The following is a 22,386-nucleotide window of genomic DNA, read 5'->3' on the forward strand; positions in this document are numbered from 1 at the left end:
CCCTCAAACCACATTTTTTTCCTTAAACTATGTCCCTGTGTTTTCCCCTGTCCTCAGGAAAGGTATTCTCCCCCTTCCCTCTCGTATTTAGTTTCTTTCATTTTTTTTCTTATAGTGGCAGAGTTGCCAAAGAGGTAGTGGAAGCGAGTTCCAAAATCCAGAGAAACCCTCCTGAGGTGCACAGGTAAGTAGGGCCCTTATCCTAGGCGTCCCATATGGCTCCTTATCAAGGAAAGCTGCCTTGATTGTTCACCCTGGACACTAGTAATCCGGAGTCATCTCCTGTGGGAAGCTCTCTCTGATACCCCCAAACGAGAATATTCTTTCTCTTTTCTTAGTGATCTTAGTGTAGGTGTTTCATTCTGCATATTCCTCCCCCAGCCCCAGAAATAAGCTCCTTGAAGACAGATATTATTTCTATTTTGCTTCTGTAGACAGATTGACCATGTTAAGGCAGGGAGAGGCAGAGTGACAAAGTGAATAGAAAGCCAGGAAGACCTAGGTTCATGTATACCGGTGACTTCCTGACTGTGGGGCCCTGGATAGCCTCATCTCTTAGTACTCCAGGGCCCAGCACTTCTTAAAATGGGAATCGTGACCCCCAGTTTAAGAAGTGCTGAAGGGGTCAGAGTGGAAGAAGCTTAAGAAGCCCTTACTGGGCCAATGGAATCAAACTCAAATAGAAATGGAGGCCAATAAACTATACATAACAGCAGCTTAGTGGCGCAGTGGATAGAGTGCTGGGTTTGGAGTCAGGAAGACTCATCTTTCCAAGTTCAAATCCAGCCTCAGACACTTACTACCTCTGTGACTCTGGGCAAAACACATAACTTTGTTTACCTCAGTTTCCTCATCTGTAAAATGAGCTGGAGAAGGAAATGGCAAACCACTCTGGTATCTTTGCCAAGAAAACCCCAAATGGGGTCACAGAAGAGTCTAAGAAGACTCAAATGACTGAACAACAACCATACATAAGGAACTCTGCCGGCCATATCTTGACTTTGTGAAAACCACAAATTAACATTATCTATGTTTTTATTGTATTTTCTTTATTTTGTTAAATATTTACCAATTACATTTTAATCTAGTGGGAGGAGGGGATCATGTTTGATACCCCTTCTTTAGGTGACACTCTAGGAATCTGGCAATTATAAGTTTGGGGGGGCTTCCAAAACTTGATTAGAAGATGCAGTGGTAACTTGGATTAGAAGATTTTGGGGGAGGGGGTGTAGACAAGTGTTAATGTAATCTCAGTGTAAGGAACCAGAAATTATGATACCATTTTGTGCCACCTCAAGAAGAGACATGGGTCTGCAAGTGCTTTCCTTGCGGGTAGGGACTTTTATTTTACCTTTTTGTCAGCAGTCCCTAGCATTGTGTTTGGCACATAGTAGGGGGCTTAATAATTACTTGGTGATTGATTGATATTATCTCATTTAATCTGTTTGATGTAACCATTTCTTGGGATATAAGAAGAAATCTAGAAGTCATTATTGGAATATAGTTATAATTTCTCTGAATACCCTTGCTGTTTCATAAGCTTCTTAAATCATTTTAATTCAGGAGTTGTCACAGTACTGATGATTATGCCCCAGAAATATATAGATTACAAAGCAGCCGTGATTCTTTTTTTTTCCTAGATTGACTATGAGAATGAATAATAATCAATTCATACATTAGCCTGCTCTAGGAAAACTTGTATAAAAACTTGGTATTTCATTAGTTATATGGATAAAGACAGGTAAAGTAGAAGAAGGCAATGAGCTGCTCTAAACCAGGCTTGCACAAGCTACAGTCTGCAGAGCAAACCTCTGCATTTTTCACAGGCTGCTGGAAATCCTTTGGCATGCTGCAAGTGGCTTACTTGGTTGCAGGTTTTGCAGGCCTGCTGTACACCAAAGTAGGTCTAAACAGCAGGGCTCTTCTTCAGATCAATCTCTAGAGATTCTTAGGGCAAAATGAGGATCTTATTTGACCCTCATCACATTGAAAGATAGGTAAATTGTAATAAGGTGAGTACTAGTATCATTGAATACTAAAGACGGTGGAAATGGTAGGGAACTAGAGATAGGTGCTACAGAGAAAACACACACAAGAAATTGAAAAGGGAACCCAACCTAAATATTATAGTCCTCATTTCCCAGTACTTAGGAATTTCTCTGTTGAATTGGTGCCAGGGAGGAAAAACATGTCATCTGAAGCTGGTGACTTGACACTCCTTCCCTGCCTTTCTCCTTTGCTAATGGAAATTCCTGTCCTGAAATGTAAGTCTTTTCAACTGGCTCGATCAGCACACTTCTTCATCTCAAGTATGGCAGCCTGTGGTTGTCTCCCATGATTTTGACACAAAACAGGAAAAGCAGGCATCTGCATGGAGGAGTTTCCCTTGGAGAAGATTGCTGTCACTCACAGGGCAGCTGGCTGGCCAACCTGTGGCCGAGTGGGTAAGCGTTCATTACAGCTGCAAGCAGATGTTCTAGCGAAGGCATCTGCTTAGTTTTCCAGCCAGCTGACTGTCATCATGCTCACTAATTAATGGGTATTCCCTTCAAGAATAGAATACATAGTTTGGGTAAGTAGACTGGCCAGTTGAAGAAATGAATCAGAAGTAGGCCACGTGAAACATTCAGCATAACGAGGATATCTGCCAATACAGAGAAAGCATCCCTGCTACAGATTGTGGGTGTTGCCTGTTTATCTGGCCACCTGAGTTTGTTTTTGAATCTCAATCACTCCAGGCCTTGCCCAGCCTCAAATGTCCTGAATATCCATTAGATAGATCAGATCTTTTTTGTTTTCCTTCTCATCTCCATGTTGATGCAGCCTGTGTGCCTACACTTAACTATAAAGACTAGGAAATGCAATTTGCTATGTTATGTTGCATGAACTCTAGCTAATTAGTGAATTTAAAAAAAACAAAACAAAACTCTAAATGTGAAAAATGAGATTTGAGTGCCAATAATCCAGTTTTTGTTCAGTTGTTTAGTTGTTTCTGACTCTTTGTGACCCCATGGACTGTTGAATGCCTGACCCTTCTGTCCTCCACTATCAAAGTCTTATTTACTGTTTCCATGACACTATCTATCCATCTCGTCTTCTGCCATCCCCGTTTTCTTTAGCCTTCAGTCTTTCCCAACATAGGGTCTTTTCCAATGAGTCTCATCTTCTCATTATGTAGCCAAAGTATTTAGGTCTTAGTATTTGACCTTCCAGTCAATAGCTTGAATTAATTTCTTTAAATATTGGCTGATTTAATCTCCTTGCTGTCCAAGGGACTCTCAAAAGTGTTCTCTAGCACCATAGTTAAAAAATGTCAATTCTACAGTGCTCATCTTTCCTTATAGTCCAAATCTCACATGGCTTTGATTATATGGACTTTTGTCAGACCTCCCTTAGACCAATAATCCAGTATTACTAGTTTAATCTATTTTGTGAAGGAGGCATATTTCAGTTCTGAAGGGAGACAGATAGAAGAGATCAGATAAACGTTTGAAATGATTCTTGAAAACCAATCCCTTGTGGGTTGTACTTGCTTTCAGAGCCAACATTACCCAGAGCAAGAGTTCCCACTCCTTGAATAAGCAGCTCATAATCAACATGGAACCCCTGCAGCCACTTTTGCCTTGTCCCAGTGAACAGGAAGAGGAGGTTTCTTTGGATGGTGGTAAGTCCTATCTCTGATAACATTCTGGTTGTGGGACCCTGGGCAAGTCCCTTGACTTAGGCAGCTCTCTAGGAATATAAGTTGCAGTACATGCACCCATCTTCATTGATAGAGGGGGTTTTCAGATAGGAATCATAGATCTGAACAAATAAACCAACAACAAAAAAAGTCAACTATTCCTTTGCATTCCATATGCCAATATCACAAGCTTGCAATGGACCTGTAATTTTGGTGGTTTTAGTAATCCATTTATCATCATTACATTTCTGAAATGAGATGAGAATGTTCAAGTTCCTCTGCCTGCTCCTGAGAAGAGTATTATCAAGGTAAATTTTTCAAAATTGGGTGATTACTGGTGTGATAAAAATTACTGGTGTGATACAAAATCACAATATAAATTTATTATATAATATTAAATCTTGATGTTGCTAAGTTTATATGATATCAAATTATATCCTTCAGTATAATGGCCATTTTAAAATTGTTTTATTTGATTATATACCTTTTTGAATAATTATACTCTTTTACCAGCTCCTTTGATGGACCCTGATTGACACTGGCTTCTCTACTGTCTATTACTTGTTCTTCTAGTCATTCTCTTCAGTTGATCCTTTCTAAATTTTTACTCCTAACTTCTATCCCCTTTTCACAATTGCAACTCTACTAATTTCAATTAGAACAAAACCAACCACCAATTCCTAACTATCCTTCTCTCTCCCACCCAATCAACAGATGCTTGGTAAAAAAAGAAAAAGCAAGTGTGTCCATGTTTCTACACTTTACTTTTTGCTTGTTAAGGTGACTTCCTTTAGGGAAGGATCCTGTCTCTGTGTCATGCCTGGTACACTTGGGGGCAGGTGCATGCTTTTAAAAAAAATACTACTGAAGAAAAATTAATACACATCCTCTGTGATTTAGGCTGAGATCTACTAGAAACAATTTTTATTTAATACATAGTGAAATCATTTCTGCTTTGGAGAAAGATATCCAAAATGGCATAGTTCCATATGTCTCTAACATGAACCTCTACCACACAAAGATTTCAGGTAACATTTATATGAGTGTTGATCAAGGAAAAGATAACAATATATTAAAATACAGTTTGGAATTAACATTCCAAAGTAGTCATCACTAATTTCCTACATGGGCACTTCCCCTTTAGAGTTCCTTCTTGTGATTAATATCTTAACCATGAATTTCAAAAGATAAAAGCCACTGTCCCCAGGTGGGTCATGGTGCCAGCCCTTTCAGGTGGATGGTGAGGCAATAATCCTAGTAGAAAAGAGTTAAGTGTGGTTATGACTTTTACTCCATTTCAAAGGAAGGTCTTAGTCTTTGTTCTTCCTGCTATCCAAAAAATGGGAAAGGGTTTTAGTCTGGAGAAATGACATTTCTTAATATTTCTAGATAAACTGAAAAGAAGGTTTTAAAAATATGCCTCAGCAATACAGAGAAAATAGAAAAGAGAAAACATAAAATAAACAATATATTTTACCCAGACATGAACTTAATATACCATGTTATTCTTTACCTCTATGGTGATTTTTGCCTTAGGTTTTACAAAATTAACCATATTCTGTGTGATGGTGAGGAATGTTTAATCAAGGTTATCAGCCTGGAGTCAGGGATAGTCATTGTCTGTTGATCAGACTTTTTTTTCCCTCCTAACTTGAAACTGCCAGGAGATGGCAGTGCAGGGCATTGGTGCCCATAGTAGCCGTCATGGTCTTAAATGGTAATTAATTTATCTGGACTTCTGAGAAAATGTGTGAGATGACTTTTTCCATAAGATAGGCCTGGGGGATTAATTTTCAGATTGGCCCTGTTGTACTGAGGGAAAAAAAAATCAGGTTTTGGATACCACTAAGCAACAGGAAAGTTTTGATAATGCCTTAAAGTTGCTCGGATACAGGGATCAGAGTGAGTTAGAAATGGGGTGAGCTTCAGCTGAGAATTTCCTACAACTTGAAACCTGAATTTTGGAGCTCTGCAGGGAAGAAAAAAATAGTGAGGATTGTGAGGAAGGACGTGGTATTTTTAGAAATCATTTTCAAGAAAACACATTTTTTTCAGGTATATGTGAAAAAAAATGACTTGGTCTCCTACTCTAAATCATTGTTATTATTTATTGTACTGTAAGAATGGTATGTTCTCTACTTGGCATTATAAGAAGATTAGGATTATAATGGCAAAGGTAAGTAAAATATATCAAATGAGAATGGTCTATTAACATCAGTCCTGTCTCAGTAGAAAGGTAATTATCATTTACTATGGCACACATGCAAACTGGCATAATTAAATAGGCAGAAATCAAACTATTTCTTCTTCCTTGAGGCTTAGCAGACAGAAATAAACATGCTTGTTTTGAAAACATTTAATGTCGTGCCACCAAGGTAACAAATGTAATTAAAATTTTTTATTTTTGCCTTTTAACACCATGGTTATTTGTCCATAACAGCTTCCTCTATCGAACCTTCCATTGTAACAAAGGAAAAAAATTAAACAGAGGAAACAAAGAAAAATAAAAACAGTTAAGCAAAACCAATGATCACTAACAGAGGTTGTTAGTGTATACCATGTTCTGCATTCATAATTCCCCACCTCTTGTTGCTGAGAGGATGGAGATATATTTCATCATTAGTTCTCCCAGGGTCAAGTTTTAATCAGAATTCAACTGCCTTTTAATATTGTTTCATTGACATTATTGCTGTCATTGTGTTTATTGTCCTCTTGGTTCTGCTTAATTAAATTAATTAATTAATAATCAGTTTCTATAAGTCTTTTCATGTGTCTCTGAATTTCTCATTTATATTTTCTTATACTATTCCATTATATTCATATGCCGTATTGTTCAATCTTCGCCTAACTGGTAGGCACCCATGTTGTTCTTGCTCGACGTGGTTATGTTTTTGAGGATTGTTTTGAGGCTATGTCTGGAATCATAAAATGCATTTGGTTTTGAAACAATTTCTGTAAAAGGGTGTACAAACATGTGAGGATGTTCTTATGCATATACGCATTTCCTTCCCCCCTTGCCAGTCCTGCCTTGTCCATGACCCCTTTCCCCCTTCCCTTACATACAGTAAGTGATCTGGGGCACAGCTGCATTTTCCATTTTCAGGTCCTTAAAAATAATTCCAGTGCCTTTCATATATAAGCAGTTGCTTGCATTCCATCACCAGTCAAGTCTCTGACAGCCTGAAAGCTGCACAGAGTTGCTTGGATTTTGAGTTGCTAGACCCCCATGCTCCACTGACTCTGGCTTCCTCTGTGGTTATTGTGCTTGAAGATTCAAAAGAACCTGCCCTCTTCTCCCTCCCATTGTGGCATAGTCATAGTTCATCCCTGATTTTCCCTTGGTCCCTAGAACTCGTGGGATTATAGATTTTGAGCTGGAAGGGGCCTTAGAAGTCATATAGTCTGACTCCCTCATTTTACAGATGAAGAAACTGAAACTCTGAGAAATTAATTGCTAGAAATTAATTGCTAGAAAGATTAAGTGATTCACCCAAGGCCACACAAGTGGTAAGTGGCAGAGCTGGGATTTTGACTCCAGAAACCCAACATGTTCTCTAATACTCTCCACTGCCTTCCAGGGAATTTTTGTGGTCTTCCCTTGAGCTATATCAATCTCTTTGCAAAGTCATTTATGTTTTGCCTTCTTCCCCTTTTTCCCTCTTGGCTGTGCACATCTCTTTGGATGAACATTGAGATGGAGGACCACCAGACCTTACCATCAGTCCTGTTGCAGAATCCTTCTCTAGATGTTGTCTCCCCTACATAGAATGTGAGCTTCGTGAAACCAGGGGATGTCTTTTGTGTTTGTATCTCCAGCACTTGGCACGTGCCAGTGCCTAATATATTTTTCATTCATTAAATTTTTCCCCATCTCCTTCATTATCAAATATATCCCCTCCCCTAAAGAGCCGTTTTTATATGAAAGAATAAAAGGAAAGGGGAAAACAAACAGTTGAGCAGAACTAACCAATATATCAACTTAGTCTTATAGTAGATGCAATATTCTGCACCTTTAATTCCCAACTTTGTAAGGAAGGAATAAGATCCATTTCCAAAATTTCTGCTTTGGGGCCAAGTGGAGTCATTATTATTATGCATCCAGTTTAATTCTTTTTTATTCTTTCTATTCACATCATTCTCATCATTGTTTGATTCTGTTTACTTCATGCTATGACAGTGCATAAAAATCTTCCCATGTTTCTCTGAAATTTTGATGTTCATAATTTCTTGCAATGGCAAGGCATTTCTTGGCCATTTTATTTCAGTCATTTTCCCTTGGGGTTCTTTTGGGCTCTAGCCTGGATGCTCTGTCTAGATCTCTTGTGACTGCCAAGGAGTAGGAGGAATTTACAAATCTCCCAATTTTTCTACAACCTTCATGTATGTGGTCATACCCTAGAATCTGACGACTTTTACTGTATTTGTGGTTACTGTAGTTTTGTACATCCATTTAGAGTGAAAACTCCTTGAGAGAAGGGATTGTCTTTGTATTTGCATCCCTGCACCTAGCATACTTCTGGTACACAGTAGGTGCTTAATAAAGAAACCCAACATGTTTTCCACTACTCTACACTGCCTCCCAGGGAATTTTTGTGGTATTCACTTGAGCTATATCAATTTCTTTGCAAAGTCAATTATGTTTTGCCTTCTTCTCCTTTTTCCCTCTGGGCTATCCATACCACTTTGGTTGAACAAGGAGTCAGCAACTGCAATCCTTCTATTGAAATGCTAACTGATCCTACCATTTCAGTGTTGTTATCTCTTGAATCTCTCCAATGATGTTATCTGTGGCTTCCCCTACACTTTGAGTCATTCCCTTACATCCCCTGCCAGGGACACACAGTGGATGGTGATATGGTGGGCAGGAGTCCTTGGGAGTCCTTGATTTGACATAGGGCATCCCTTTCCTCATTTTATTTTTAACTATAGTACAAGATTAGTGAACTACAAACTCAGAATTCATCATCACACCCAATGAATTACTGATGAGAGAAGCATGATTTGCATCAGCCACTTTTCCCCGTCACCACTCTGGGCATAGAAGACTCCGTGTACTCTTTGGGCAAAGAGATAAAGGCTATGTATTGTCATGCCCCAGAACACTCTGAGAATCTACTGTTAACTTTATAATTTCTTGTAAGCAGTGGCCTCTTTTGTGCTTTCATTCTGGGTAATCTCAGGAGCTCTGGGTCATGGTACTTGGTGACTCCCAGTTTGTGTAAGAGTGCTTTATACCATTTAAAAGCAAGAGGGGCAGTAGAGATTTTATAAGTAGTAACTATTATGTAAGGAATACAAGTGTTCCATTCTGCTGCGACTAAGGCATGTTTTCTTTATTTTTAAAAAATTGGCACTTACCTTGCATATTACCTCTGTGCGGCATTTCATTCCTGAAGGTTGCTAATTCAGCATAACCAGATCAGTTTTCTAAATGTACTGTGCTTCAGTGTGTGTGTGGAAATGACTCTTACCACTGGGGAGAAGGTGAGGGAGAGGAAAATCATTTCTATAGTGTGTACTCTGTGTTGGGTACTGTGCTAAGTGCTTTTTACAAATATTACCTCTTTGATCCTTACAGCAACCCTGCTAGGTAGATGTTATTATTATCCCCATTTTATAGTGGAGGAAACTGAGGTTAAGTGACTTATCCAGGATCTAAGTAACTATCTAAGGCTGAATTTGAACTCAGGTCTTCCTGACTCCAGGCCTAACCACTTAGCTATCCTACAACCTCTTATCATCTCCATATTATCACTTGCCCTAGTGTCCAAGGTGTTGGCAACTTGATATAATTTGTGTGTGGAGGGGGAGAAGTATCAATAAAAAGACTAATTACATTCATTTCCTCAACTGAAGATTTAGCAAACTGTGCGAAATTCATCCCATACCCCTACCCCAAGCTACCATCACCCTGGGCCCTGGGATAAGTCATGACTTGGAGAAAGCAAGAGGGAGTAGCATGAACACTGGTTACATCTGTGAAATGGGGTGAATATTAGCATCAGTGTCACAGTTTGGCCATGAGACTGAAATGTGATAACATATGTAAGGTCCTTTTCAGACTATAAGTGCTATATGACTTTTAGCTGTTATCAGCATCATCTTCATTATTTGATAAATTCTGGTCGTCTCCAAGAGTTCATTGGGAATTGCTTGTACATATATTAAGGCAAAAGTTAACTATTTCTGACAGCATGCATCCAGAGGGCATTCAAATGATTATTAATTGAAATAAAAACATTCATCTTCAACTTTGGGGCAAATGGTTTAGATGAAATGGTGTCCTTGTCCCCAACCAAAGCTGAGACTCTAGTCAGACCGCAGCTAGGAGAGCTGAGAGGAACTCTGTCACTTTGGAGAACTAGCAGTTATGATTTTTCTAGTTGAGTTCATTAAGTGAGAAATAGTTCACTTTAAGGGCATAGTCCTAATTTCTTAGTTCCTCATAAACTGGTGTAGAGGAGCTTTATCGTGTTAGTTAGATGCTTAATCATAGGGAATGTCTAAAATTCCACCTTCTGCTTGTTTTGGTATCGTGCAGCTGTGCAGGGTGTCAGTAATGAATTACCTTGACAGAGGTTCGTGGACACAAGGGACACTCTGCTGGGCTGAAGAAATACATCATTCAAATGTCACATAAAGTCATTCATATGTCCAGTTGTTAAGGCACAGGAGCTGAACCAGAAGAGATTGTAAGTGTAACCAGCTGTGACAGACATTGTTTTATCCGCAAGGGGAAGAGATTATTTTGCTTAGCTTTTAGAAAAGGGAACACACCCATATTCTTGCAAAGAAACCATGGGCTAGAGAAAAAGTAAAAAATATGAATAAACTACCATCCTTTGGAAGAAACAGCTATAAATTTTCTGAGTTTCCAATATGTTATGCAGTCATTATGGGGCGCTACCCCTACCATTTTCATTTCAGTTGGTTCTAGTATAGCCTCATCAACTTATGGTAACTATTGCTTGTTATATCAGTGGAAAAGCTCACAGAATTTCAAAGTCTATACCCTTTTCTACCTGTGGTTCTGACATTATTTGTTGTCACAAAGAAGCAGATTTTGGCTCAGTATAAGGAAGAATTCCCTGACAATTGTTGTTCAGTCGTTTCTGATTCTTTGTGATCCCATTTGGGGTTTTCTTGGCAAAGATACTGTGAGCGGATTACAATTTCCTTCTCCAGCTCATTTTACAGATGAAGTAACTGAGGCCATTAGGGTTAAGTGACTTGCCCTGGGTCACACAGCTAGTAAGTGTCTGAGGTTGAATTTGAACTCAGGTCTTCCTGCCTCCAGGCCTGGCACTCAATCCACAGTACCAGCTAGGTGTCCTAATAATTGCCCTGACAGAGCAGCACAAGGATGAAGTGTATCACCTCCATTGCCAGAGGCCTTCAGCCAGCAACTAGATGACATTTGTTGGAGATGCTATAGAAGTAATCCCTTTTTGGGTACATATTAGACTATGTGGCCTCTGAAATGCCTTCTAATGCTAAGACTCTTTGAAACTCTATCTGGGTATGTTGTGGACCAGGAGAGAATAAGATGGGAAATAATAGGAAAAAATGAGTAGAGAGTGTGGTATAGTGGGGGAAAAGCACTAACTCTAGAGTTAGGGGACCTGGGTTCAAATCCTGCCTCTGACACTGGATACCTGTGTAACCTTGAGCAAGTCATGTAACCTTTTTGAGAAAGTAATTTAGCCTCACTGGGCTTTTTCTCCTGTCAGATTCCAAATCTAGGTCTGTGATCCTGTAAAGAAAATTGCAGTATAGTGGTAGGAACCACTTCTTTTTGTCCAAGGATAAATTATAAGCAGAGGAAGGAATCTCTGGAGAGATACTTGGCTCCAGTTGGCTCCAGAATATCCCTGAGTGGAGTCCACTACTGGGAAGATTGAATATATCTCAATCTTACAAGTAAGCCATTGACCTTATTTTATTCTGTGTATAGATAGTATGGTCATTGGATACTCATTTTTTAAAATTCTGCTTTAGCTCTATTCATATTCACAATCCAGATGTGTAAAACATATGTTGATAGTATCTGCTTAAATAATGTGGTTGACTTAGCTGTTTTAAATATCTTTGGTTTTTCACTTTTGTAACCCATGATGAGTCATGACAACCAAAACCTTGGCATTCATTGAGGTGGTTTGAGGGATGTCTTTGTACCATCCTTATCCAAATATCTTAAGAGTAACCTCATAATTACTTGTAGGGATTCTGGACTTTATGTAATTTTATTTTCTGCAACCTTTGGCTTCCCTTCGGCAATCATTTCTTCTTCCTTTTCTGGGTTTTCTAGAAGTTTCTGAGAATCACTGAAATAGCAAGTCACTGAAACTATATTCATGTAGACTTGCCCTATGAAATTTATATAGTTTGTCAAAACTTGTGATTCTTAATACAACAGAGATTAGAGAGCTGAACTAGAATACAGGAAGACCTGAGTTCAGATGAGGCTTTAGACACTTAACTAGCTCTGTGACTCTGGGCAAGTCACTTAATTTCTGTTTGCCTCAGTTTCCTTCTCTGTAAACGAGGATAGTAATAGCATCTACCTATTAGGGTAGTTGTGAGGATTAAATGAAATAGTAATTGTAAAGCGCTTAGCACAGTGCCTGGCACATAATAAATGCTATATAAATGTGGGCTATTATTGTTATGCTAAATTTTCACTTATATAAGCTCTTGGCTCCATCTCCCACCGTCTTGTAAAGTAAAGAAAAAAAAGGTGCCAATATGTACCATTTTTATCCAGATGGGTTTAAGAGTAAAACAGAGTATACAAGTCCAGAGTAGCACAGTTTGCAGAAAAGAGTAGGGCTGTTGTTGTTGTTGGTTTTTTTTTTTTGCCCTTTTCATGAATTTTATAAAACCAGTCAAGTATTAAAAATTAATGGCAGTCAGTATAAAAGAGAATATAAAATGAAAGTTTCCCCATTATAAAGGGCCTTTGCTTCCTTCATTTTACTTCCCTTATTGGAACAAAGTCCCACTGAGCATCTTTCTTTTAACCTGAAGCTTCCTTGAACATAGCAGTAGGCACACAATACAGCGACCGCGGCACTTCCTATGACTTAGTCCTCCATTCCACCCTCACTCCACATAGGAATGGTCACATCCTATGTCTATCATCTCTGTGTTCTGCTTCTGTGACGGAAAAGTCTGACATTCTCCTATTTGATTATAGCCTCCATCTTTTCTTGTGCCTCACCTTTCTTGAGACTATTCCCTTCCTCACTGGGACCTCCACCCTCAGTGCTTTCTCAGGCCGTCACCCCTTTTCTGACTTCACTTTCCTTCCTTCCCAAGCTTAGCCGTGTGGGTTGACTCTGCTTTACCATCTTCTCTTGAAGCTCTGTCCCTCTTGTCCCACCCTTGCTCGTGCCCTTCCAAACCCCAATTCTAGATTGCTTCCATCCTCCATCTTCTCTGTTCCTGTCCATGTTTGGAGTGAGATCCAACCCACTGACTCTGCTGCAAATTTATGTTTTTATTTAACTTCAACTAGAGTCTCAGTGGAACAGGACGGCTGTTTTACTCCTCCCTGATTGAGTCTCTATCTCGCTCCTCATAGGGATTTTTCTGTCCTTTCTTGTCTCTGCTCAAACCTCTCACACTTCCCTCTCTCTCAACCCTTTCAGCTGAAGACCTTACTTCATGTATTATTGAGAAAATAGAGGCCATGTGCTATCAGCTTCCTCTTCACTTCTTCCTTCTCTTCATCTCAAAACATTTGCCCATCTCTCCCCTTTCCCCAGTCTTGCCCATTCCCATGATCTTTCCTCCCTTCCTCCGCTCTCCGATAATGAAGTGGCTCTTTTTGCCAAGGCAGACCTTTCTATATATGTTCTTAATCGCTCGTTTGTCTTCTCCAGCAGATTGCTGCCTTAGTCATCCCCTCTTTCCAACCTTCAACCTCTCCCTATCTCCTGGTTCCTTCCCTGCCACCAACAAACATGCCCAAGTCCTTACAAACCTTCACTCGTCTCTGCCATCCTCTGTCATGTCTCTCTCCTCCCTTCTTCAGCCATAATGTTTGAAAAAAGCCATATCCACTCACTGATGCCACTTCTTTTCTCTCATCCTTTTCAATTTAGCTTCTGACTTCATTGCTGAACTGAACAGCTATTTCCAAAATGCCAAATGATCTCTTTGTTGCCTAATCTTATGCTCTCTTTTTAAATCCTTTTCTCCTCTCTATACCATTTGACTCTGTGTCCTTACTAGATTCTCTTGCTTTTTGTGATGCTACTCTCTTCTTATGCTTCCCCTGTCTGTCTGACTGTTTGTCAGTTTTTTATAGAACCTTCATCTACCTTCTAACTGTCCATAGACCTTAAGAGTCTGGCCTGGGTACGCTTTCTCTACACTTTCTCAGTTGGTCACCACATTAGCTCCCTTGGGCTTCATTAGCATCTCATGCAGATGCTATAATATACATCCAGTAATAATAATGATGGTGATGATGACAGTAATAATAACTAGCTTTGTGTATCACCTACTATATGCCAGGCACTGTGCTAACCTTTTTACAAATATTATCTCATTTGATCCTCACAACAACCCTGGGAGGTAGGTGCTATTATGATACCCATTTTTACAGCTGAGAAAACAGATCTTTCTGAGTCACTCCATTATCAATAGAGGACCATCTCCAGTTGTACTGATGTATATTTCGCCACTGGACCCAGATAGCTCCAGAGGAGAAAGTGAGGCTGGTGACCTCTCCCTCACTTAAATCCAATTCCTTTACAAGTCATGGCATCACTTTCCTGATGTGTTATGGTCCTCTTCAAGAACAAAGGACAAACAACAACAACAGCCATTATCAATAAATGCTATTGGACTTTTCAAACTGGACGTTGCACAAATATCTTAAGAGTCAAAAACAAAACTCACTATCTTGGCTTCCAGACTCTTGAGACTTACCTGACTGTCACAGATTGTAAGCTCCTTCAGGGCAAGGTTAGAATACTGTGTACTCTGTGCTTTATGCTCTTTTTGTATCCCCAATCTTTAGCACATTGGGAAGCTAGGTGGTGCAGTAAATAGAGCACTGGCCCTGGAGTAAGGAGGACCTGAGTTCAGATGCACGCTATGGAGTAGACACTGAATAAATATTTTTTTCATTGATTGGTTGACACCCACTACCATCCTTCCAGCCCTCTGTAATCACGTATCATGGATATTTTGCTAGACAAAGGGGTTGACTTTTAAGGATATGTCTGAATTTATATGGAATCAAATAGAGGATCATTCTGTAAGTATTTGATATGATTCTAAATGAAGGGTACTTATTACCTTGTGGGGTAACATTTTAAAAATTGTGCATCTTTTATTTTTTAACCTCACTGTTTTTTAATATCTCTTCCCTCTGACCCAAATCACTAAGCCAACCCTTATAGCAAAGAATTTTTTAAAAAAGGAAAAGGAAAAAAAACCCTGATATCAGCTGAATATGATAGTATATGTAATATTTCATGCCTATAATCCTCTACCTATATGCCATTTCTTTATACAAAGGAAAGTTTGCAATAATTTGTCTCTGGAACCAGGGCCTTCATCAAAAGGGTGAGCTCAGGATGTGGAACAACTCTTTGGTGGGTCTTAGGTCACCTCTGGAGACTAGCAAATTGGGGGTACTTGCTCTGTTCACTATCACAAAGTAGAAACTTTAAGTGAATGACTGGCCAAAAGGACTAATTCTTACTCCCATTGGTTCAGAGAGCTGCTCACCTTTTCTTATTATTACTGTATTCAAAGCTGGTGGAAAATATGGGGAAAGGATTAGGAGTTACATCTGCTTTTGCTTTTCAATCTAGTTTCCCTTTGCTAAAGGAAAAATGTCTCATCTACTACACCCTCAGGCAGCAAAATAATAAAGCAGAATTGATGAGAAAACAAATGCACCCTACAGAGAGAGACAAAAGGAACAGATTTGTAGTTGAGCATGCAAGCATGTAAAACAAAGGAGGCTGTTTTAATTGGTACTGTCAAGGACAGCTTGTCACATTTTTTTTTTCTAGAGTAAACTTTTGTGTGACATCACACAATGCTGCATCCTGCAGAATAGCTATATTTTTCTAATTATTGGCATGTAAGAGAATATTTGGCTCAGCTGGCTACTGTAGAGACAAGTAGCCACCTAATTTAAAATTAAAATTTAAAATTTCCAGAGAGTCTGTTCATGGTAAATGGGAGAAAACTGTACCTGTTCCTAGCTGACATTTTTAAGTTCTTTGGGTTGACAACAGGTATTGTGTCATTTTTTATCCTTCTGTTCCCAGCACCTAGCACAGTAACCTACCCAGAATGGGTACCTGATGTTTATTGAATGGATTTTTTTTCAATTAACAAATACTAATTTTCTTTCTCTTCCACCTCTCCTATCCCCTAAAAAAAAAAAAAAGAAAAGAAAAACAAAACCCTTGTAACAAATAGGCATATTTAAGCAAGGCAAATCTCCCCCCTCCCCCCTACAACCCCCACCTTGGCCTGGGCCAAAATGTGTGTCTCATTCGGCATATTTAGTCCATTACCTCTCTGACCTGAGGTGGGTGGCATTCTTCATTGTTAGACCTCCAGAACTGTGGTTTATCATTGCTTCTTCTTATGTATTTAAGTGAATTCTTTTCAGAAAGTTAGAAAGTCAAGAGTTTTAATTCTTTTTAATTGATGAATTAGTATTTAACTCTAAGCAACTAAGCTACCTACCTTCTGTCAATTTTCATAATAATAATAATAACTGGCATTTATATAGTGCTTCAAAGTTTACAAGGTGTTCTACATGCATGAGCTCAGTCATCACAGTAGTCTTGTGAGGTGGATAATAGAGGCAGATATTATTGGTCCCATTTTACATATGAGGAAACCGAGGTTCAGGCAAATGAAGCAACTTGCCGCAGGTTACAGGGTCAGTGAATGACAGAGGTGAGATTTGAACTTGGGTTTTCCTGACTCCAAAACCAGCCCTCCAAAAGAATGCAGCTGGCAAAAAAAAAAAACAAAAAAACAAAAAACCCAAAAAACCAAAAACCCAAACCCAACAAAACCCTAGCAAAAAACCCCACACAAACAAACTAGGAATACCTCATGGTGTTCTCTCTACAGTGTCTAGTAAGTTTTAAGTCTTTTGAAAAATCTGTGAACTCTTTCTATATTTATAATGTATTAGGCTATGCCATGAAGCAAGGATTTGTCTTAATGAGTTTTGAATGCTTCCCGGTGCTGACATAGTGCTCTCCATGTAGGAGGTACATAAAATGAATAATATTGCCTTCAAAGTGATGGCACCGTCTTGTTATTGGCTCTCTGATTTTTCACTGTTTCTTTACTTTTTCTTTCTTTTTTTAAACGATAATCTATAAATTCTATTGCCCAAAATTTTGGCTGAATCCCCTTGTGGGAAAAATGAGGTAGTGACTTAACAAAAATATTGCTCTTGAAAAACAAACACGTTTCCAGGGTTTACCTTTGTTTAAAGCAGACTGCTTAGTGATATGCATTGCTTCCTGTGAATCAATAAGACGGAGAGCAAATCAAATATGAGGATGTAATTGTGGAGAGGTTCTTAAGCCTCTTAGATTGCCACACAGTCTTAAGCCTCTGGAAAAATCGTTTTCTGGTTGTTGTGCTCTGCTGAATAGAATGTTTTCTTGTAGAAGCTAAGATTCTCATCTATTATAGCATCTCATCCTATTTTAGAATCTTTTAAAAAAATTGACCTTTTCATAGTGTTCATGATGTCATAGAATATAGACTTAGATCTGGAAAGGGCTTTAGAAGTCATCTAGTCCAATTCACCCACTTGACAGATGAGGAAACTGAGGTCCAGTGAAATTCAGTGACTTGCCCAATGTCATAAGCCTAGCAAGAAATAGAGCTAGGATTTGATGCCTGGCTCACTGATTCTAAATCTAGCCCTCTATCAAGGATATCACCTGTTTACTATATCAGATGACAGATTCTAGAGATGAAAGAAGACTTAAAGATATGCAAAATAATTGCCTTTTTTTTTTTTTTTTTTTTTTTAGCTGAGGAAACTAAGACTGAGAAAAAAGTGTCCTGCCCAAGGACACCTAGGGAATAAAGGAATGAACTGGGATTTGAACCTAAGTATTTTGATTCTAGATCTGCTTCTTTCTGTTTTGCTATAAAGTTTGATCTGGATATTTGTCAAACCTCGGGGTCGATTATTTTTCTTTTGTCTGATGCTTATGGTCTAGACACCATAATAAAACCAAAGCAAGCAAAAACTTGAGGATAACACATTATGCATCATCGATTATACTTGTAGTTCACTTCCTGTTTCTTAAAACTCTAGAGGAAGTTGCAGTGCTGTGGTCTAGTCCTTGATTAAAAAGTTTATTTAAGCAGGAGGTCAGCATGACACAGAAGAAAGGGCACTGGTTTGGAAATCAGAGAACCTTGGTTCAAATCTTGCCTCTGATAGTTACTATTTGGGTGAACTTGGGTGAGTCACTTCATTTCCATAGACTTCAGTATCCTTATCTGTAAAATGAGGGATTGTGGTTAGATGGCCCTTGAGGTCCCTTCCAGCCCATGACTTCATGAACAAATAGTGCTTAAGTCTGGAGATCTGCCTGATTGGAGGTGGAAGGTTGTGAAGGATATAGAGGGAAATGTGTAATCAGCAGAAAGAGGTGAGTCAGTCATTTGGAAAAAATGAAGGAAAGCAGATGGACCACCTGAATGGTCCGTTGATATCCATGTGTTATAGTAAGACCTAGAGGAAGGCCTCGAGCATATTGGGTGGGCCACATGTAGGAGATTTATCAAAAAATATGGATGAAAATTGCATAGGATGAATGGGCATAGCTTGGATTATAGTCTACACTGTTGGAGACAATTGCCCACTTCAGTGACGTGACAGATCTGCTGAAGTCTGCCATTTTGTTCTGAAATAGCGTACCAAAGGTTTCAGGATGGATTTCTGTTGTTCCATATGCTGGTGGATACAAGTTGACTTTGACGATGTACATAGTATATGTTAATACATTTCTGAACCTGTTGAGAGAGGGTGCAGGTATAATTTGATTTTCTTCCCTTAGAACATACTGCTGCTCTCAGGTAGGAATCGTTTGCTCAAGGAATATAAATTCAGTTTCAGAGAAGAAGAAGCCATGCCATTGCTATTCTTGGCAATTTAGTGCATTATAATAAAATATTTCATTTCATTAACTTTGGTTCTGAATATGTATCATAGTCTCTAAGAATTCCCTTCAGTTTTACCTTTTAAGTAGTCTCATGAAAAGAAGGAATTTCTAAGTCATTATTTCAGAAGTAACAGCCTCCTCTGTACCCCCTTTTGTTCCTGGAGAAGAGGAGGGGCTAATCTTTATACATCCTAGGATTTTTATTATTGCATAAAGGTCCCCCCTTCTCCTCCCCCACCATGGGAAGAAACATCTGTGAAACACTAGGGAAGGAATTATTTCTCTTGATAGCTCCATAAATATTTCACCCCAGGAACAAAAGGGGATATGGAAGATGCTGTTTCTTCTGAAATAATGACTTAGAAATTCCTTCTTTTCATGAGACTACTTATAAGGTAAAATTGAAGGAAATTCTTAGAGAAAATCATTCAGAATTAGGTAACAGAAACATTGAGCTGGAATAGGAAATCTCACTTGGCAACTTGTTGGAAAAGTCATCCAACGAGAACATTATCATATTTCAAATAATAATGATGTTAAATAACTTAGTGCTGAGTTTTGGGATGTCCTCTTACCATATGCTAATTGCTCTGATTCTTAAGATAATTTAGAACTGAAACTGTGCAAATAGATAATATTGTAGTGATTAATATGGATTGCTTAAGAATTTTAGATGATTTAGAAGGAGCTGTTTCTCTGTGAGTCATGCCACAAATTCGTGGAATCAATCAGTCAGGAAGTACTTATGGAGCACCATGTGCCAAGCAGAGTACTTGGTAATAGGAGTACAAAGAATGAAATAATCTCTACTTGCAGGAAGCCTGCATTCTAAGGGGAGCTGGAGAGGGGAGAAGAAGGGACAGCAAATACATCTATGAGTTTATAAAGTACAAATAAATATAAAGTTAATCAATATCATGATAGAGTAGGAAATGTAGGGTAGTATGGGAGTAGGGAGAGCATTAGCCATTGGAGTCAGGAAAAATTTTATTTAGATGATGATTGAGTTTCTTCTTGAAGGAAGAGAGGATTAGGTAGGGAGGGAGCATTCTAGCGATGTGGGACCTTCAATGCAAAGGCACAGAGATGTGAGAGGGAGTGTCATTGGGTTTAAAGGGACCTCAGAGACCCGATGGTCCAAGAGTTCTTCACCTTTTCATGTCACAGACCCCTTTGGCAGTCTGGTGAGCCTATGGACCTCTTCTCAGAGTGATGTTTTTCAGTGTTTAAAATAAATCATAAAGGAAAGAAGTTATATTGAAGTGTAGTTTATATATATATATATATATGTATATATGTATATACACACACACACACACATACATATGTTAAAAAAAAGTTCATGGACCCCAGGTTGAGGGCCCTTGATTTTGTCTGATTTGTAGTTGAACATCATTCCTTGTAACAGCATGCTTGACAAAGGGTCATCCAGACATTTCGTGAAGACCCCTTAGTGAAGAAGAACGTTCCACTTCCCAATGAAGCCCATGACACTTGGGTTGTTGTTCAGTCATTTCAATTATGTCCACTTCTTCATGACCCCATTTGGGGTTTTCTTGGCAAAGATTCTGGAGTAGTTTGCTGTTTCCTTTTCCGGTTTATTGTACAGATGAGAAACTGAGGGAAACAAGGTTAAGTGACTTGCCCAGGGTCACACAGCTAGTAAGTGTTTGAGGCCAGATTTGAACTCAAGAAGATGAGTATTCCACCTAGGCTGGGTGCTCTATTCACTCTGCCACCTAGCTGACACTTGTAGTCAGCTTTAATAATTGTTAGGAAATAAAAACTAACTATTGCTTCTAATTCATTCACTTTTTTAGGATTTATTAAGTACCAGTTATCTGCTAGGCATGGTGCTAGGTGTTGTGGGAGGAGAGAAGGCAGATAAAAATCAAACATTACTTGCCCTCAAAGAGCTCACAATCTTCTCTGGCCAAATAGAGCTGTTGTGATGTGGAGATGCTCTCCTCCTATCATCCTTCAGAACACACCTAGAACTGAACCTTTGATTCTTTGTGAGAAGTGAAAAATACCCTTCCTCACCTCTGCCCCAAGAATCATTGGAATTCCCTGTAAGACATTTCCCTTAAAGGAAGAGCAGTGCTACCAGGACATTTTTTTTTTTGGTCAAGCAAATTGCACTTTATAATGGACTTATTATAATTTGAGAAATTCTTTCTATTGGCCCCAAGCAAAACATATCCCTGGTCTCCAGACGTCAATGAAAAACTCTTGCTACCTGTCAGAAATCAGGAAAGCAGACTTTGTAAGGAAATGGAACTTAGGTGTAACCTCTTGTACATTCCCCCAAGGAAAATTGTCAGCTTGTTAACGATTTTCCACAGTTTGTAACTGTGCACTCCACACTTAAATCTCAACCCTAGCCCTGGGCCTGAAGAGTTTTGAATGTGCTCCTAGAATGTGATCAAACAAAAGGAAAAGAAAACTCAGAGAATACATTGACCTTCACTGGTAGAAGGAGTTCCCTGTACCAAAGGAAGCCACAGACCCCATCCCTATCCTGAGCTATTCATGAATGTAGCTAGACTGTACATGAATCTCTGATGATGGTTTGAAATTGTTTTATAGAAGAGTTTTAGGAGAAAATGATTTTCTTTCACAATATCAGTGCTGGACAGGCCTTTATCTCCACTATTTTAATTATTTCCTGCCTAACTTTACAGTTTGATATTAAATTTTGCTTTGAGTACCCATTTCCTAAGGTTCTACATACAGCTGAACAGTAACTGTTTGACACCCTAGGAATCTGTGTGTGTTTTGATGCTCTGCATTAAATGGGGACTTAATCTGATGATGATGATGATGGTGACAGTATTGCCCAGCATCTGTATAGCAGGTCAGATATTCAAAAGTTCTTTCATGTAGATTGTCTTATGGGATCCTCACGGCAAATTTTTAAGATGATTATTCCCATTTTTCAGATGAGGAAACAGAGATGTAACAGGGTTATGTAACCAATATGTTTTTCTGTTCTCTGTGTGCACAATGCCTGGCACCTGATGGGTTCTTGAATGTTTGTTAATTGGTTAATTGGCAGTTACCTCTAAAGCTCAGAATCTCTGGACAATGTTCTTTCTGCTGTGCCACCTAGATATTTTCATGGATTCAGAAGATCCACAATTGGAGTTCAATTTCTGGATCTATCACTAGCTAAGTGCTCAGTTTGCTGATCTGTAAAATGGAGACAGTAATTGCACTGTCTATCCTACCCCACAGAGTTGTGAGGAAAGCATTTTTTATTTACCATGAAATACTATATCAGTATAAACTATTTTCATTAGGAAAGCCCTTTAAGGAATATGATGGATTTAAACAGAATCCAAAACTTATAAGGGCCCTAATACTGAAATTTAAAACATGTAAAATGTTATTTTATAAAACATGTTTTATATATTATCAACATTCAATTAACCACACTAATTGAAATTAGAGATAACATGAATAATTCAAATTTAGACATCATCCCTAAAACCCTTTTAAACCAATTTCTTACATTTA

General features: G+C 38.7%; 1 protein-coding gene across 2 annotated transcripts in view; it reads left to right on the forward strand.

Annotated features, from left to right (window-relative positions):
• The window catches only part of LOC114025947 (FERM domain-containing protein 3), a 335,752-nt gene that overhangs the window by 287,499 nt on the left and 25,867 nt on the right, over nucleotides 1-22,386 (forward strand). For both annotated transcript variants that reach the window (XM_027839487.1, XM_027839488.1), the window contains 2 exons: nucleotides 116-184; nucleotides 3,540-3,664. In XM_027839487.1, the coding sequence (XP_027695288.1) occupies nucleotides 116-184; nucleotides 3,540-3,664 (194 nt within the window). The remainder of the gene's footprint in view (nucleotides 1-115; nucleotides 185-3,539; nucleotides 3,665-22,386) is intronic.

This window comes from Vombatus ursinus, unplaced genomic scaffold, assembly GCF_900497805.2.
Source record: "Vombatus ursinus unplaced genomic scaffold, bare-nosed wombat genome assembly UNPS02014832.1, whole genome shotgun sequence".
In the NCBI taxonomy this organism is placed as follows: domain Eukaryota; kingdom Metazoa; phylum Chordata; class Mammalia; order Diprotodontia; family Vombatidae; genus Vombatus; species Vombatus ursinus.